Here is an 18,715-nt window from a genome sequence, read left to right as displayed (position 1 = left end):
CAACAATAATCACGTAAAAAGATAAGTAAAGTTAGCAAAAACAATACTATTGATGACAGGAGCTTCTCTTAATACCTGGCTTCCATTTCAAATTGTAAATTTCTTGTATGAATTGGACGTCGCTGTTAGTAATTTCCCCTTACTTTTGGTCCATGACAAGATTTATGATCAAGTTTTTACAGTTTAGCAATTCTCCTGTAAACGCAATAATTTATGCCTTTAGAATTCTAGAATTTAAAAACGCTCTCGTAAAGATTTGTCGCTGCTGTTAGGTTTCTGTCGTTTAGAGCTTCAGTGTTAAGGTAATTTCAAGGGCTGTGTCTGAGTCTGGTGCACAAATGGATTTTAACTGTAACAAATTTTAACTAGCCAATGAACTTGAGATCTCCGGTTTTATCTTGGCAAAAAGTCAAACTTGCCGCACAGCGAAACGTGAATCATATCAGAACGTTAGGACAAATAAATATCACAAGAGAGAGGATAGGGCTCGTTAAACTTTTCAAGCAGAAGGCGAATATGTAATTTTATTTTCCCGATGTAAAATTTTAAGTTAAGGATATATAACTAATCAGTTATGATAATAAATGCAATTCTTGGATCTAAGTCGCCAAAAGAGAAAAAAAATCAGTCGTGATTAAAAAGGTTACTCCAAAGTCAGGTTTCCGAGTAAGGACTTGAACTTATTATTTCCGTTTTATTTCCCGAACTATTTCCGTTCAGGTTCGGTCCTCTTGACGAACTATGGATTAGATACAAAATTCAGGATTCAAGATGAGGTCAAAGATCGTAAAAGGCCATGACCGGTAAATAATCTATTCAGTTCCAGTCCTCACTCGGAAATCTGATGTTAGGGTATCTATTCAAGTCACGACCGTAAAAAAAGTCATAGTGTTTGAGGTACATTTTTAGAGGCCCTTTCTATGTTCACTAATTAGTGTGCATATAGGGAGTGTGTGTGAACTTGAATATATGTTACTTATCTGTCGTTGGGTTCGTAAAATTTATTATAAACAGGTATTTATAAAACATTTTAGTATAATGCGAATTACACTGCAGCAAAGTAGTCTTCGTAAAATATTTTGTAGTCACTATAAATCTATTAGCATTCTATCAAATATGCTGCAATCTGATTGGCTACGCTACTCCCTATCTATTCCTTGACAGACAGTGTGTAAAGAGAGTAGTGTATCAGTGTACGGTTGCCGAACACTTGAACCTGTCTTGTCACTGAGTTTCGAAAGATGATTAGGTAGATTTTTACGTTTAGCTTAGATTAGCCTAAAGTCGCAGTACTCATGGAGCTCCCGCGACAAATTGGCGTCACTCCAAGAGTTTTCCGCAGCGCGCTAACATAATATTTTTCACGGATTGTTTTTCTTTTGTTTTCTTTTTTTTTTTAACTCGTGCTACTTACTTAGCCAAAAAGTAGGCACTACTCGTAGTTTACGAGTGATCTATCTTTGTAACAGTAACTATACCATTTATAGAACCGTTCCATGAGTTGAGGTTGTTTTTTTCTTTCGCTTCTTGACTTCCGTTTTGTTGGAAATCTTTTCAAATTTAACATTCCTTGACGAACAGATTTAACATTCAAGCCCCGTGTAGCTCATGCTTATTAACGATTCGTTTACTTTGATATATTTGATATGAGTCAAATTCGTCCAAATTACGGAGCAAAGTTGAAAATTCACTGGTTGGAAAATAACGTGAACTCAACTGATCGGATCAAGTCTGGGTGGCGCCGAAAACATTTTGATATAAATACTTTATCTAGACTCGTAACGTCTAGTACCTGTACAAGCTTATTCAAAATACGTACGTTTATTCCTAAAATATATAGATTTACGTCATTTACAAAGTTAACAGATCTAAAGCGTAAAAAATTTACTATAATCTGACACATAACCAATTAACTATTAACTAAACATCGACACTAAATATTAGATATGTAAAGCAAAATTTAAAATCCTGATAAATAAAGGTGGAATGTAGTGAGCAAAAAGTTAAAAGTCTAATGTTCCAAGTTAACTATTGCTGTAAGTAAATGACTTATTCATAAAGTTAAGGTTAAATTCAGGCGCAAATGGTTAACGTCCCTTGTGCACTCAGGACAGTTGTTACTAAGACCATTTATACAACAGGGTAAGAGATAAATGTTTTCCCCTATGCTCTACTGTTTGCATGTTTTAAATATAACGTAACAGATACTCGTATAAAATAGATCCTCGTATAAAATAGATCCTCGTATAAAATAGATCCTCGTATAAAATAGATTTGCAGTAATCAGCAGGGACCTAAGGATGTAACGATTAACATCTTTTAGTCGATTCACTTGTACTCACGCAACGCTCAGAATGTGTGGAATAGTGTTCTAAATGAGGCAAGATAAAAGATGTATAAAGACTTAACATTACATTGTAAGGTGGCACAAAACGCCAGAAAATAGCGCCACTTTTGGCGTATACTTTATGTAACTGTTTAGAAATTGTTTTAAGGACAGCATGCTGTCGTGTTCAACTCCAAGAACTTTAATCGTTAGCAGTTAAATTATTAATTGACAAGAGGATCTTGGAGAGAATCCAGAAAGTTCGCTTCTAAGGCTCACTGTTTCAATAATTGGCCTTTTTTCAACTTTTCAGAACCTTTTTATTACCCCAGCCTCGCAGCGTTTGTGTCCGCATAATTGATCTGGATGATGAAACGGTTTGCGGGGCAATTTGGAATGAATAAACACGAGTAATTGTAGAAAAGAAAGAAACAAAAAAAAAAACAAACAAAAAAAAAAAAGAAACTTGCATAGGCCCCTGGGGTTCGTGCAGTTTGTCGCTTATAAAAAATTTAACAGGTGCTAATTTGTTCCAAGTCAATTTCATGAGTAATGTTTATGGTTGGCACTAAATTGAACTATTTGCAGTGTTTGGCTTCAATTGACGTTCTATCGACCAATGAGCATGCTGATATTCTGCGTTAATATTTTAAGCCTATAAACAATAATTTTATTTCTTAAAATTAAAGTATGGAAATCCACGGTATTCTTATTAACCTAAGCTTTCTTTTCTCATTCAAGCCCTTTCAGAAAAACTCAATGTAACACATTATGGTAATGACGGTAATCTAGGTTAGACTAGGTAAACATATATTTTTTTTCTTTTTTCAATAATTGGCATGGTTTTAAAACCAACTGTCATATTCCTATTGTTGTTCTCGTTGTAAGTTGAATTGAATGTCGAGAAAATACGCAGATCTCATTAAATTGCACCGACCGCCTATTTATTTGGTTTGCATTGTGTTTTCATACTTCGTTCTTATCATTAATGTTTGTGCGCTGTCGGTCGTATTCGCTGTATCCTAGTCTGAAGCTAAAACAGTTTAGCTACATCGCCCGGCAGCAATCGATCGGCTCAGTGCTATTAAAAAGTAAACAATGTCCAACTTGGAGCTACCCTTCCGAAGCCTTCCAGCAGTTATAACTGGAACAAGTGTACTCCTTGTAATGAACATCGTCAGTGTCATTGGAAATACTCTGGTCTGTTTAGCTGTATACAGGAACCCAAACCTGCGATCGACTACTAATCTGTATATTATCGCTTTAGCAGTCAGCGATCTCATTTGCGCAACAGTTGAAATGCCGTTAGCTTCAGCTGTTTTTATCACCGGAAAATGGGATTTCGGAGACGCCTTATGCCAGATTCAAGGCTTCGTGGATGTATTCGCCTCCTATGTTACCCCAGCAACCATGGCTTTGACAGCATTTAACCGCTATATGCGGATTGTCAAGACAAATCATTACAACAAGATTTTCTCACCGCGCAGATCTAAAATTTGGCTGAGCTGCGTGTGGCTTTTCCTTTCACTTTACCTTTTGATTGGTCGACTCACGGACTGGAACACGTTTGAATTCATACCTGGTTATGCAGTATGCTCTATAGCTTTCGTCAAAAGTGAAAATCGCATTATTCACTATTTTCTCATGTTTGGGCTCCTCTTTGTTTTGCCCTTCTCTGTTGGCTGCTTCAGCTACTACAAAGTTTTCTCCAAAATTAAGCAACATCAGCAGAACGTGGTTTCTTCGCTTCAGAATGCATCGAGTGCCAAAGGGAGAATTTCTGCCAAAGAAATCAGCATAAGTCGAGCTTTAGGGTATGTTGCCGGTGGATTCCTCTTTTGTTGGATCCCTTTCTGGGTTTTTGCGTTTTGGAAGCGGTTCTCTCCCGATACTTCTCCAAGAATTACGGAGTTACTTGTCACCATTTTACTATTCATGAGTGCTACGATCAATCCAGTGATTTACGCTGCAACAAATCCTCATTTTCGAAAGGAATTTGTCAAGTTGTTATGTTGGTGTACTAGAGAGAAAATTGAACCTGCTCATGGCCGGTCAACTGACGAGCAGCAAACAGCTAAAGAAATGAGCTAGATTCAGTAAGAAAATACATATACACTTGTTGGATAACAGTTGCGTTTCAGAACGTGATATTTGTTACCCGTTTTAATACTCGAGACAGACTCACTGCTTGAATTGGCTAAAGCTGATTGTAAACTTTTGGAAGAATTGAACGGGGACAAGTGGAGGACATGGTGAAGTGTACACTGAGATCTTAACAAAACTGGAGCTGGGGGTAGAAACTTTCGTATCTACACATAATCCTACATAACTCGGTAAAAGCGTTGTGAACTGAGCGAAAAGGTTCTTTTATCATGTAAACTCTCATAGAATCGGAGTTATGTTGTCATGTGTTTCCAGGCAAGAGGTTTTAACGTCAGTGTTTTGCGGTCATTTTGGGGAGGGTGGGGGCCTGGGGGCAGGTGATTTGATTGACTATGTATGTGACTACGTGTGATCTTGGCCCCTCTAGCTTCATGAATACTGCAGAAGGCAGATTTCAGCAATTTTTTAAAAAGAATTGTTACATTCTGAACTTTTCTCCACTACTTAATAATATCGGCTGATAAGCGTGCATAAACTGCAAGTTTAAGGGGTAGGAGAGAAATTATATTTCCAGCACTGCCAATTAAGAACCATGGCTTCTTCCTTATGATTTTGAATTTACGAGGAGCATGATTCGAGGGTATGCATATGAAGTTTGAATAAAGCAAGCTAAAGCAAGTGTTTTTTTTCATAAAAAGATGGACATGCAGGAAAAGAGAAAGCAAAACTAGATAAACAGATAAAACAAAAATGAAAATTACACCAGCTTTTTCTTTTTTAAAGCAAATAAACTCCAAGTCTGGGCTCGAAACTTTTGGTTTGTCCAGAAAGCTGGTGCAAATATAACCATGTTTGAGATAATTCAAGAAGCTGACAACTTTTTCCCTTATTTATAATTAATTCCTTGTGAAAGCCGAATAAATATTTTGATATTAGATATTCCAGTGAGAGAGTTCTCGTAACTTAGTTTCATAACACGTTGGTGAGTTTTAAATGGTTGTAAATTTGTGCTCAGACTTGTTTCACTTCCTTTGCAGTCATGCATTCTTGTAGATTGTCGTACTGTCTATCAGAATAAACGATCGGGCTTAAGGCTTATCAAAATAATAAAAGCGGAGTATATGCGTTTGAAATTATTTTTTTCGTTTCTGAGATATCTGAGTTTTTTCGTTATGTAAATGAGGAAATAAATATGTCTTATTGAACATTTTGTTGCGTCACCGAGTATTTTTGCGAGTTATGCCATATTTTGACGAGCCCATAGGTTGTCTAAATACAAATAACGAGTAAAAATACTCAGCGATACAACATAGCGTCTAGCGGTTTATTATCCAAAACGCCAAATTCTTATTTCAGTGCGGGTGAATTTGGCGGATATTTATTTATGGGGAGTGCGTGACAGAAAATGATTTAAATTGTCCGCCATTCTTTTTTTCGTAACTTCAATCCAATTATTCGCTTGCGCGATGCGAGGAAACCTGTGTAACCGGTTCTCTGGAGTACAAATACCGCGTGATATTTGTACTCGTCTATGGCGTTATTTGTACTCTACGGAGTGTAGTTGGATAATAAAAGGAGAACTGTGCAACTAGAACGGTAAACTAGGAAATATCAATCGCTTGGATATATATATCATCTCTTTGAATATGAAAACGATGACTAAAATACCCTGTTTTTGTTGTAACCTATGATGATCTACAACAACAGTCGAACCTGTATTAACCGGTCACTCTTTAACGAGCGGTCGATCGTCAAAGTCCAGAAATTTCTACCCCTTCAATACTGTAATTAGCAGTCGTGGTTACCCTTTACTGACTCCCAACGGACGTTAATAATGTTATCGACCTGTATTGCATGGCCTCTCAAATGAAACTGAGAATAACCTTTCAAGTAGAATTTAATCCGTGTTTAGAATCTAATTAGTGTTTGTAGTATATTTTTAGCCAGTCATACCATAAGATGGCAATTTTTTTTGGTTTTTGAGGATACCCTATTCTGTGGAAACCGTATTAAACGGTCAACCTATATTCTAACACAGCCAATTGCACCAATCTACAAAAAGACTTGGGGCCATACAGATAATATGTACTGTGTATACTATGTACTATATATGTACTATAGATATACTATGTACTATGTACTATGTACTATGTACTATGTACTATGTACTATACTATGTACTATAGATATAGCTCTTTGGCATACAAAGCTTTGCTTTCATGTCCAAATTGAGCACTCTATCTAGGATGAGTCATTGCCGTTGCAATTGCGCATGCTCGCTGGTTTACTCTAGTTTGAGCACTCTGGCATGGCTTAGACGATACCACAAAGGTTGGGTCGTTTGGGGTGACCGTCTCGGTTCTCCCCCATCCTAGCATTAGCACTGCACTGATGAGGCCCACATAGGTCGAAACAGTGTGCGCCCTAATTACCTGACGCGGGATTTCATCTTTGCAAGGTAAAGTGTTGGTCCGAAACCTCATCGTGGGCAAAGGATTTGTAAGTATTCTCTCATTTTTCAAATTTATTCGACTGTGCTAAGTACCTGCCGGGAGTGGAACGCCAGTCTTTTTTGTCTTGTTGTTTTCGGTCACCCATCTCGTTTTTGGTTTTTTTTTGGTGGGTCCAAACTTTGTTGGGAACCCATCCAGGTTTCAGCTTTGCTGAACTTGGTGGGTTTTTTGCCTTTTTTGGCAATTGTTGTAGTCCTTTTTCTCTCCTTTCTTTCCTTTTTGTTTTTTTTCTCTCTTCCTATTCCTTTTCAAAATGTTAATATGTGCTAGAACTTGTGTTGTCCATGCTACGGCGGCAGTTACGGTCCACCCTAGACCAGCTGTTCTTAAAATGTTGGAAAAGGAAATCGACCTTAATAGACTATCTGCGGTTCAGTTCGTTCCGGGAGGCCTTATTCGCCTCACTTTCAAAGATCCTGACGATATGGCGAGTCTTGTTGAGTCCGGTTTTATAAATCTCGATGGTGTGGAATGTAGTGTCACCAATTCCGATCGTCCACACACGCTCGTCTATATCCATCACTACCCCGCTGAAGGGGATGACGCGATCCTGTGCGAGGACTTCAAGACCTTTGGCAAAGTTTTCTCCTGCAAACGTCAGGCTTTCATGGGGCGTCCACATCTTCTTACTGGATCACGAATTCTGACCATGTCCATGGAGAAACCTATCCCCGCACAAATCACCATTGACGGTTACCCTGTGCGCATTTGGTATCGTGGTATCAAGCCATTCTGCTCTATCTGCAAAACCATGGGTCATAAAGCTGCTGACTGTCCCTTCAATGGAAAATGCAGGGAATGTGGGGAAGCTGGTCATCTCGCCCGTAACTGCCCTTCCCGCCGTACCGGAAATGTCTGGGGCTCTACGCCCTATGTTGTTCCCCCGGCCGCTGATTTCCCGCCCATTTCTTCTGGAGATGTGGCAAATCTGCCGGGTAACGTTCCTTGTCCACCCAACGAATCTGTTGATCTTCCGTCTGAAGAAATGGTTATCTCTGCTCCTGGCGAAGCCAGTAATAATGAAATCAGTAATCTAAATAACGTTCCTAAACAATCTGAGGCCTCAGAAATAAATAGTGTTCCTAATAATAGTATTGCTGGTCAAAACACCAGTTTAGTTAATAATAGTGAGTCCGGTCAAAGTACCGGTCCTTTAGTTAATGATAGTGTTATGTCTGGTCAAAGTACCAGTCCTATAGTTATTGATAATGTTAGGTCTGGTCAAAGTACCAGTACTTTAGTTAATTCCAGTGAATTATTTATTGATAATGTTAAGTCTGGTCAAAGTACCAGTTCTTTAGTTAAGTCTGGTCAAAGTACCGGTGAAATAGTTAAGTCTGGTCAAAGTACCAGTAAATTAGTTAAGTTTGGTCAAAGTACCAGTAAAATAGTTAAGTCTGGTCAAAGTACCACTAATACTAGTGTTGGCCAAAGTGTCACTAATGTCGATGATGATATCACCGAATTCTCCTCTCAGGACTCTACCCCTGTTCAGGGCTCAGAGTCTCCTGATATTTCTGAATTCTCCTCTCCTCTCACGAGGAGCATGTCATCGGACGGTTTTGAAGTTGTCTCCAGGAAACGCTCTAAGAAACGTGTCATGGTTCCTTCTCATACTCAGTTGGCGAGTACGGTCTCTAAGCGTACGAGGGCTGTCCCCAATCTTCCCAGTAGGAAGGGGAAACCCCAGCCCCAGCCCTGGCTTTCATGAGGGTCATCCATCTCTTCCTCATGGCTTTGTCTCTCCTTACTTTGAATGTCAATGGCATCAGGGACCGGTCGAAGCGTGATGGTCTCGTGCAATGGTTGCGCTCTCTCCCGGTGAAGGTGGATGTTATCTGCCTTCAGGAGACTCATTGTGTTTCCTTAACTGAATGTTCATCGTGGTTTTCCTCGTCTGGTTTCTTGTCTGTGCTAGCCCCGGGTTCTATTCACTCTTGTGGGTGTGTTGTTCTCTATCGTCCCTCTATCTCCCTTCTAAAGTCTTGGTCTGCTGATGGTCGTTTCTTACAATGTGAATTCTCGTTTCATGATAAAATTTTCCGAGTTGTCTGTGTCTATGCTCCTAATTGCAACCCTGCACGAGACCTGTTTTTCGATGGCCTTCATTCAAGGATCGACCCTTCCATCCCTACGGTCCTTGCTGGAGATTTCAATGCTGTATTTGATAGGGCTCGAGATAGGCGTGGCCCAGACCCCGCCTCCTTGTCTGGAGATAGTTCTCCCACACTAAACCATCTTTTTGAGGCGTCCTGCGTCATTGACATCTGGCGTTATCTCCACCCCACTACTCCTGGGTTCACCTGGACCAGGTGGAATGGCAGTTTAGCGTCGCGTATTGACCTTTTTGGGGTCCCTTTTGCGTGGGTCCCATCAGTGTCGTCTTGTTCCGTGTATGTGTGTCCGTTCTCGGACCATCGCGGTTTGTGTTTATCTCTGTCTGTTCCCGATGCCGTTCCACCTGGCCCAGGCTACTGGAAGCTGAATACTTCCATCCTCGACGATCCGGACTATCGGCAACTAGTCCGTGATGAATGGTCTGCTTGGCGCCTTGCCATCCCCCGCTTTCCTTCTCTAGCTAAGTGGTGGGATCGTGGGAAAAGTAAAATCAAGGGGCTTACTATCCGCTTTTGTGCAAATAAAGCCCGCACAACATCTTCATCCAGAGATGCCCTGGTACGTCTTGTCCAGCATCTTCAGGCCAAAGTTGATTCTGGAATTACTTCCTGCATTGACCCTTGGCGGTCTGCTTGTTCTGAGCTTGCCCGGCTTGATTCCCATGCTGCGAGGGGGGCTCAGGTGCGTGCGAGAGTCCGATGGGTTGAGGAGGGTGAGTCTTCCTCGCAGTATTTTCTTCGTCTCGAGAAAAAACGTTCCGCTGACCGTCATATCTCTGCGCTGAGAGAGCCTGATGGCTCTATCGTCTCGTCTTCTGCCGATCTCTGTGCGTCTCTTGGTTCCTTCTATTCTAGTCTTTATACAGCCTCACCTACTGACCCTCATGTTCAATCTTCTCTTCTTGAAAATGTGTCTTCTGTTCTCTCTCAAGATCAGGCCAACAGTTGTGAGGGCCCTCTTACATCATCAGAGGTCCTCGTCGCTCTCAAGGGCATGGCTCGTAACAAGGCACCTGGTTTAGACGGCCTGCCTATGGAATTCTATCTCCGTTTCTGGGACGTGGTTGGCTCTGATCTTGTTTCTGTTCTTAATGAATGCTCTTCCTCTGGTTTTCTCTCCCTCTCTCAGCGCAGAGGTATCATCACTCTGTCTTTCAAGAAGGGGGACCGCCTTGACCCCAAAAATTGGCGGCCCATATCTCTTCTAAACGTGGATTATAAACTTGCTTCTCGTGCCATAGCTGGGCGTCTCCTCCGGGTAATACACCTCGTTGTCAGCCGAGATCAAACATGCGGAGTCCCTGGCCGTTTTATCGGAGAAAATGTTGCTCTGCTTAGAGACGTTGTCAGCTATACTGAGTCTTCTGGCACCCCTGTCGCCATCCTGTCCCTCGATCAAGAGAAGGCTTTTGACCGTGTGGATTGGGGCTTCATGCGGTCCACTCTTGTCACCATGGGCTTTGGCCCTTCCTTTGTCGCGTGGGTCGACTTGTTCTATACTCATGTTCAAAGCGCGGTCAATGTGAATGGGTTCCTGACTCCTTTCTTTAGCCTTTCTCGTGGTGTCCGGCAGGGGTGCCCTCTTTCTCCCCTCCTATATGTTCTTGTGTCTGAGGTTCTTGCGTGTAGTATCCGTGCAGACCCCCGTATCAAGGGTCTGTCTCTCCCTGGGTGTCCCGTACTGTCTCCCATCTCGCAGTACGCGGACGATACATCTTTAATCCTTACCACTGATTCTGGCATTCTGGCTGCCCTTGAGACTTACAAGCTTTTTGAACTAGCTTCTGGATCTAAGATCAACCTTTCTAAGTCCAAGGGTCTCTGGTTGGGTGGTTGGCGGGGTCGTACGGACCCCCCGGTTCCTTTTGACTGGTCTCCTGCTAAGCTCAAGGTGCTGGGGGTGTTTGTCGGCCCCGGTAACCTTGATGAAGACAACTGGCGTCCTCGCATTAATGCGGTGGACCGTGTTCTCAAGTCTTGGCGTTCTCGTGTTCTCTCTTTTCATGGCAAGGCCCTAGTCATTAACGCTCTCGCCCTCTCCCGGGTTTGGTATGTGGCCTCTCTTATCCACATGCCGGCCTGGGTGGAGGCGAAGCTTTCCCGTCTTGTTTTCTCGTTTTTCTGGTCTGGCAAGGTTGAGCTTGTCTCCCGTTCGGCCGTGGTTCAATCTCCCCTTTTTGGTGGTTTTTCTGTGGTTAATATTCAGTCCAAGGTGAGAGCCCTCCTTGGTCAATGGGTGAGGAGATTCGTCTCCTCCCCATCCAGTTGGGTCGCTCTCATGTCCTTTTGGTTTAACTCTTTGTTTGGTGTCTCTCCTCTTGTTGTGTTTTCTCGTCCTTTTAGTTTCGACTTCAGGGTCTTGCCGCCCTTCTATCAAGCTCTGGTTTTAGCTTGGCGTAAGCTCGACGGGGCCTTCGCCACGTCAAAAAACTCTTTAGTCTACGGCTCTTCATGCCCTCTTGTTTGTTCTCCCGTTCTTACTATGTCTACCAAGTCTTGCTACCTATATCTTCTCTCTGAGAACATGGTCCAGCCTTATTGTGTCCTTAAGTTTCTATTCATCTATCCCAACCTTGACTGGCCTGCCACGTGGCGTGCCCTATCCTTCTTTTATCTTGACCGTCGTGTCATCGACCTAAATTGGAAGATTGCGCACGGCGTCCTGTACACCGCCCGGCGTCTCTCCTCTTTTGGTTTATCTGTTCCTCTCTCGTGTTTTTGTGGACCCACGGTCGAGTCACTCAAGCATTTGTTCTTCTACTGTCCACTTGCTCAGAGTGTTCTCGCCTGGGTCCAGTCCTTGCTGTTTTCCTTCTCTCCTATGTGTCCTGCCATCTCTTTACGTCATGTCCTCTTTGGTTTCAACTCTAGTGAACTGGTTTCTGTCCCGCGTGTCTTTGTCTATCTGCTCAATGTTTCTAAGTTTTGTATTTGGCGGAGTAGGAACGATTTCCGTTTCCGTAACGTTCGTCCTGGCGCTGTGGCGGTGATTGCTTCTATCAAGGCCCGCCTGAAGTTTTATTTACCAATTTCCTTCAGGCGGTGCAAGTCTGACAGGCGTCGTCGCGTCTTCCATCGTCAGTGGGGCGCCCGTGGCATCATAGCTTCAGTGGTAAACGACTCCCTTGTCTTTTCCATTTAGTCCTGCTCCCCGTAGTTATTTAGTTTCCTTTTTTGCTCGAATGAGTGTGTCTCGGTTAGGCTCGTGCTGGGTCTCCTTTATTGGTGTACTGCACAGTAGCCTCGTTCTTCTTTTGCTTGAGTGACGTGTGATCTTTTGCTTGAGTGAGCGTGTCTTTGTGCTGCTTGTGCTGGGTCTCCTTCATTGGTGTACTGCACAGTAGCCTAATTGTTAGTATCTGTTTCGTAACCCATGTGCTGGGTCTCCTTCGTTGGTGCACTGCACTGGGCTAGTATCGTTCGTTCTGTCTACTTTGTAAGTGTGTCTGTCCGCTGCTTGTGCTGGGTCTCCTTTGTTGGTGCACTGCACAGTAGCCTTTCGTGAGTATTTGTTTTGTTGTCCATGTGCTGGTCTCCTTTGTTGGTGTACTGCACTGGTCTGTTTGTCCTTGTTCGTTTTAGTTCTGTGTACCCAATTTTTGTTTCTGTGAGGTGGGGTTCGATTCCCCAGCGAGTTTGGCGTCTGGTGACCCTCGTTTCTGGTGGACCCTAACCCTAAGGCATTGCACGCAAGCCATGGGTGGGATTAGTCCTGTTGGTCGGCGGGCATTGCACACGCCCTTCATCGGGGGCCCGGCCGTCCACCTTAAACATAAAAAAAAAACTGCACTGCTACTTACCTGACGCGGGTTAGGGTCTCATAGCATGTAGTTCTCTGCATTATGGGACTCGTTACCCAACAGCAGTCCTTGCACACCCCGACTGTTCAGGTGCCCCGTTAGGCGGGGAGCGCTTCCGGGGGGCCAGGTTCGATTCCTGGGCGATTTTGGCGTACTGGTGTACCCTCCTTCAGGCGTTACTCGGCGGAACCATTGCACTCCGGTTCCGTTAAGTATATATGTCGTCCGGCCGTTGCAGCACTGACCATTGCACTAATGGGTCCGTGGCCGGGGGCGCCTGAAAAACAAAAAAAAACTGCACTGATGAGGCCCAGAAGGCCGAAACAGTAAAAAGCTTCTCGGCCTCTTGAGTTAAAAGGCTTATGAAAAGTTTATTTTTCTTGCTTTTGCAGCAATTGGTCAACATGGACAGCCAGGAAAGTGAAAATATCAGCCAGTTTACTACCGATAACTCGACAGCGAATCCAGGAGACGTCGTAGACGCAAGCGTGGTAGAAGGTTCACAGTCCTGGGACGCAGACGTGGAAATCGAAATCCCTGAGGTACTGAAAAATCTGGAAAATAAGGGTGTGAAATTTAAGGCCGTGCCTTTTTTGAATGCTCCTAGTCAAAGTAAAATCACGAAGGATCGCTCTATCTATTTTAGCGTTGATACAATCGTCACATCGCAAATAATTCTCGAAGCTTTTGACGCGGCAGAAATCGATATTGACGCTATCACCGGAATCCAGAGAAAGGCGTCCAATAGATCTTGGATCGTAACTTTTAAGAGCCGTGCAGCTAAAGAAGCCGCTCTTGAAACACCTTTTGTCGTGATTGCCGGTCTCAAAGTGTTCTTGGGCGACTGCGAAAATCGTTTGGTCCTCGTCAAGATCCATGAAGCCCCCGCTGAACTACCCGACACTGCCGTGATTGGCCGACTCAGCCACTACGGTCGTGTCCTTTCATTTCGGCGCGACAAAATTGCACAACATATCGAGAATGGAGTAAGAACGGCTCGAATGGCGCTACATCGAACCATCCCTGCCAACATCAACATAGCTGGTGAACCTATTAAAATATGGTACCCAAATCAGCCAAAAGCTTGCCGGAATTGTGGAGCTACTGACCACATGGCCAAAGACTGCTCTGCAGTCCGTTGTTTTAATTGTGAATGCCCTGGGCATCGAGCTCAAGAATGTAAAGACTCGCCAAGATGTTCCGTTTGTTTAGCGGACAACCATTCCATGCCTCAATGCCCCTTCCTGCTCTTCAGCGCGAACGTCGACAGTGAGCCAACGCCACCTAAAACTGAAGAGGAAAAGAAACAAGAGCGAGCCCAGCGCGCCAAGGAAAGAGAAGAAAGGCAGAAAAAACTACAACAACAGAGAGAACAACAGCGACAACAAGAAGAACAACAGAAATTACTAGAAAAGCAGAAACAGCAAGAACAACAGAAACAACAAGATCAAGAGAAACAACGAGAACAACAACGCGACGAAGGTAGAAGAGAACGACCAAGAGAACGAAGAGACGAGCGAGGGAGGGACGATCGAGAAGAACGAAGAGATGACCGGAGAGACGACAGAAGAGAGAGAGATAGAAACGATCGAGATTATTATCGCGGCCGCGATGACCGCGATAGATCTTCCCGCCGTGACTACTCTGGCTCCGAAACTGATGATGATGGATGGGAGAGAGTTAAACCTAGGAGAAGGCGGTACAGACATTAATTTTTTATTTATATTCAATGAGTAAGCTTAAAATAATTTCTCTAAATGTGCGAGGACTCGGGTCCTCCAGTAAAAGTCGAAAAATTATTCAAGAATTAAATTATTCAAACTGTGACATAATCCTTTTACAAGAAACACATGTCTCATGCAAAAAACAAGCGGAGGAATTCGAAATACTCTGGCGCGGCAAATGTCTGTGGTCCTTCGGGACTGGCAGGTCTGCCGGTGTTGCCATCCTCTTTTCTCTAAACTTCCCAGGCAAAATTATCCGTTTTTTGACCGATTCCGAAGGAAGAATATTGAGCTTACTCATTGACTACTATAATTCTAAACTAAATTTAGTAAACATTTACTCTCCCAATACTATTTCGGATCGTAAAAGTTTTTTCTCTTGTCTGCACAATTACTTTCTCCCCCAAGGGGATCTAGTGATCGGGGGAGACTTTAATTGTGTAGACAATGTCCTAGATAAATTAAATTGTTCCGCCATCCTATTGTCTGATCAAAAACTTCTCCGATCCCTTTGTGCTGACTTCTCACTTACAGACATTTGGCGCAAAAACAACCCGCGCAAAGTAACTTTCACCTGGTCTAACAAAGACCATACCCAGGCATCTAGAATTGACCGCTTTCTCGTCGCTAAAGGCTTAACCCTAGTAACGAAATGTAATATTCTTCCATGCGTATACGACCTATCCGATCATGACTTTGTAAAAATTGAACTAACGACTAACCCTTCTAATCACGGTCCTGGAATTTGGAAGTTCAACAGCTCTTTACTCTCAGATGTAGAATTTAAAAACATTATGTCAAAATCGATTAATAACTTTAAGCTTAAAATTCCCGAATTCGCCTCCCTTCGCGAATGGTGGGATGCTCTAAAAATTGAAATCCGCAAAACAAGTATTTCATACTGTATCCGTAAACAGAGAATAGCAAATGCCAAAAGAATCCTAATTACTAAGCAATTAACCCATGCTAAAAACGCTTTACATTCTAATCGCTTAAATAACCCAGGTGTAATTAGCGATTTGGAAAGCCAATTGTCCTCTCTAATCTCGAAAGAAGCCGAAGGAGCTAAAGTCCGCTCCCGAGCACAATGGTTCGAAGAAGGCGAGAGACCAACACGCTATTTCTTCCGTCTGGAGAAAAAACGAGCTGACATGAATAGTTTTGAATCTTTTTTTGACGAGAACGGTGTTCTCAGAAATTCTCAAAATGATCTTGAAAGAATTTTAACCAATTTCTACAAGAATTTGTTCACCAAAGATCCTCTTGATATGCGAATTCAAACTGAAATAATTGACGACCTCGAATTTTCACTGACTGATTATGAGCGCAATCTATGTGAAGGCCCTTTTTCTAATAAAGAATTACTTACTGCATTGGAAGGCCTTCAGACCGGCAAGTCACCCGGTTCTGATGGTCTCCCAACAGAATTTTACTCGTGTTTTTGGAACGATTTGAGCGAATCTCTCCTTTCTGTTTTGAACGAGGCCTTTCTTGCTGGCTCCCTCGCGGATAGCCAGTACGAGGGCCTCCTACGACTCATCCACAAAAAAGATGATCGACGCCTCGCAAAAAATTGGCGCCCAATTTCCTTGTTAAACACTGACTACAAGTTAGCATCTAAAATCATCACTGAACGATTGAAAAAAGTCATGAACTCCATCGTGCATTCAGACCAAACGTGCGGCGTGGTCGGCCGCACTATCTTCTCAAATTTGGCCTTACTTCGTGATGCCCTTGACATGATTGACAAAACTAATGAACCAGGTATTCTCATTTCCTTAGATCAAGAAAAAGCTTTTGACCGAGTTGACCACGAATTCATGATGAGAGTATTGCGTAAATTTGGTTTCGGCCCCTCCTTTTGTGGGTGGGTCGAACTATTTTATTCTAAAGCCTTCTCTAGAATCATTGTTAATGGCTCCCTGTCCCCCCCTGTCCACTTAAGAAGAGGGGTGAGACAAGGATGCCCATTATCTCCTCTCCTTTATGTGCTAGTTTCAGAAGTATTATCAACGCAAATCCGTAATTGTAAAGATATTGAAGGTTTCCTGCTCCCCGGAGCAGGGGGCCTTCAATATAAAATATCCCAGTACGCTGACGATGCTACTTGCATCTTAAAATCCGAAAGATCTCTTTCTTCACTTCTCCGAGTCGTATCAAAATTTGAACAAGGATCTGGCGCTAAACTGAACACGTCCAAATCTGAAGCAATGTGGTTAGGAAAATGGCGAACTAGAATTGAATCTCCCTATGGCCTCAAATGGGTCACTAAAATGAGAGTGCTTGGTGTTTACTTCTCAAACGGCCTCGTCAATGTCGACGACGACAATTGGCGGGCCAAATTAGACAAACTAAGTTCGGTTCTAAATCTTTGGAAACAAAGAGACCTGTCTTTTATCGGTAGAACCTTAATTGTAAACACTTTAGGCGCAAGCCGTTTATGGCACGTTGCTAAAGTCATCCCCCCACCCCGTTGGGTGCACGATAGCTTTAAGTCGATCATTTGGCCTTTTATCTGGAAAGGAAAAATGGAAAATGTAAGTCGCGATCGCTGTTGTGCGCCCCCATCCTCTGGGGGCCTCAACGTCGTTAATTTTAAAGCTAAGTGCGCTAGCCTGCGCCTTTCTGTTTTTTCCAGTTTAAGAGATGACTTTGGCACATCCAAATGGCATTACCTAGCTCGATATTTTTTAGGACATAAGCTAACTATTCTAGATCCCCGTTTTTCTTTTCCCACAAATTCTGGCCCCTCTTCCTTCCTTCCTTCCAATTACTACCGGCTTTGTTTAGATAATTTCCGTACCTTGCATCAGAAAACTGGTGCCTTACCTGATTTACTCACCAGTAAGAATTTATATCTTTTGTTGCTTGACCCCGTCTGCGTTGCACCCCGGTGCTCCGGTTTTTGGGCGTCTGCTATGGACCGCCCCATCAATCGTTGGGCCTGGGTGTGGCGCAAGTCTCGCCTAAAGCTAATTGAGAACAAGAAGAACGATCTAATTTGGCTATTGATCCATAGAATGATCCGCGTAAGATATCTCCTAAAGTCTTGGGGATACATCAATAATGACAAATGCGCGATCTGCGGTAAAACAGAAACTATTGAACACTGTTTCTTGGGATGTCCCAGAGTTGTGAAAGTCTGGGACTATTTCTCTCCCCTTTTTCGTGTTCTACTCGACTCCCCCTTCTCTATCTCCCCTACCTCTATCTATTACCCCTTTTCCCTAGACCAATCTACCACCAGTATATCCTTATCTAACTTTCTCAAGGCAACCATCATATATTGGTGTTGGCTTGCCAGAAATAAAGCTACCTTCGAAGGTTCTCTTTTGAGCTCCAACGCGATTATCGACTTAATTAAAAAAGATGTCCAACTCAGAATTCTTAGCAGCGACACTGATACCTTAAGGAATTTTTGGTCTTTTAAAAACGCATTTTGTTCGGCCGATGCTGGTAAACCTGTCTTCTTTCCCTCTCTTGCTCCCCCCTGAACCTTTGTATATAATAAAACTTGTTAAACCTCGCCCATGAGGGGTCCTTACTCCGGGCTACAGGCCCGCGCGCTGTTTGCGCCCCACATGGTCGGGACAAAACTCTTTGTAAATAGTAAATAGAACTTTATAAATAGAAAACTTGTAAATAGAACTTTGTTAGCTCTTACAGGTGGGCGCTTACTCCGGGCTGTTATAGCCCGTGCGCTGTTCGTGCCGCCTGTAAGAGAAAATGTCATTAGTTAATGGAGACCTGTAAACACTTAAGTAACTCATAATTTAATTCGAATACTTTAATCAATTAGAATTGTAAATAGATATCATTGACGAAATAAAACCGCCTGGTCTCCAGGCTTTTATATTTTTAAAAAAAAAAAAAACTGTCTGCAGTTAGTTATATATATATATATATATATATATATAACTAACTGCAGACAGTATATATATATATATATATACCATATATATATATAGCTCTTTGGCATACAAAGCTTTGCTTTCATGTCCAAATTGAGCACTCTATCCAGGATGAGTCATTGCCGTTGCAATTGCGCATGCTCGCTAGTTTACTCTAGTTTGAGCACTCTGGCATGGCTTAGACGATACCACAAAGGTTGGGTCGTTTGGGGTGACCGTCT

The 18,715-nt window shown here is 42.8% G+C and overlaps 1 protein-coding gene across 1 annotated transcript; it reads left to right on the top strand.

Annotated features, from left to right (window-relative positions):
* The first annotated feature begins 3,354 nt into the window (after nucleotides 1-3,354).
* On the top strand, nucleotides 3,355-5,538 carry LOC148736460 (histamine H2 receptor-like). Its single transcript, XM_088755390.1, has one exon. The coding sequence runs from the start codon at nucleotides 3,425-3,427 to the stop codon at nucleotides 4,415-4,417; it is 993 nt and encodes a 330-aa protein (XP_088611516.1). The 5' UTR covers nucleotides 3,355-3,424; the 3' UTR covers nucleotides 4,418-5,538.
* The last annotated feature ends 13,177 nt before the right edge of the window (nucleotides 5,539-18,715 follow it).

The sequence above is a fragment of the Stylophora pistillata genome, chromosome 3 (genome assembly GCF_964205215.1).
Source record: "Stylophora pistillata chromosome 3, jaStyPist1.2, whole genome shotgun sequence".
NCBI lineage: Eukaryota > Metazoa > Cnidaria > Anthozoa > Scleractinia > Pocilloporidae > Stylophora > Stylophora pistillata.
This window is presented reverse-complemented; position numbering and strand designations above follow the sequence as displayed.

Excerpts from the sequence above, each read along its gene's own strand:
- LOC148736460 (XM_088755390.1), top strand. The coding sequence starts at position 3,425 with ATGTCCAACTTGGAGCTACCCTTCCGAAGCCTTCCAGCAGTTATAACT.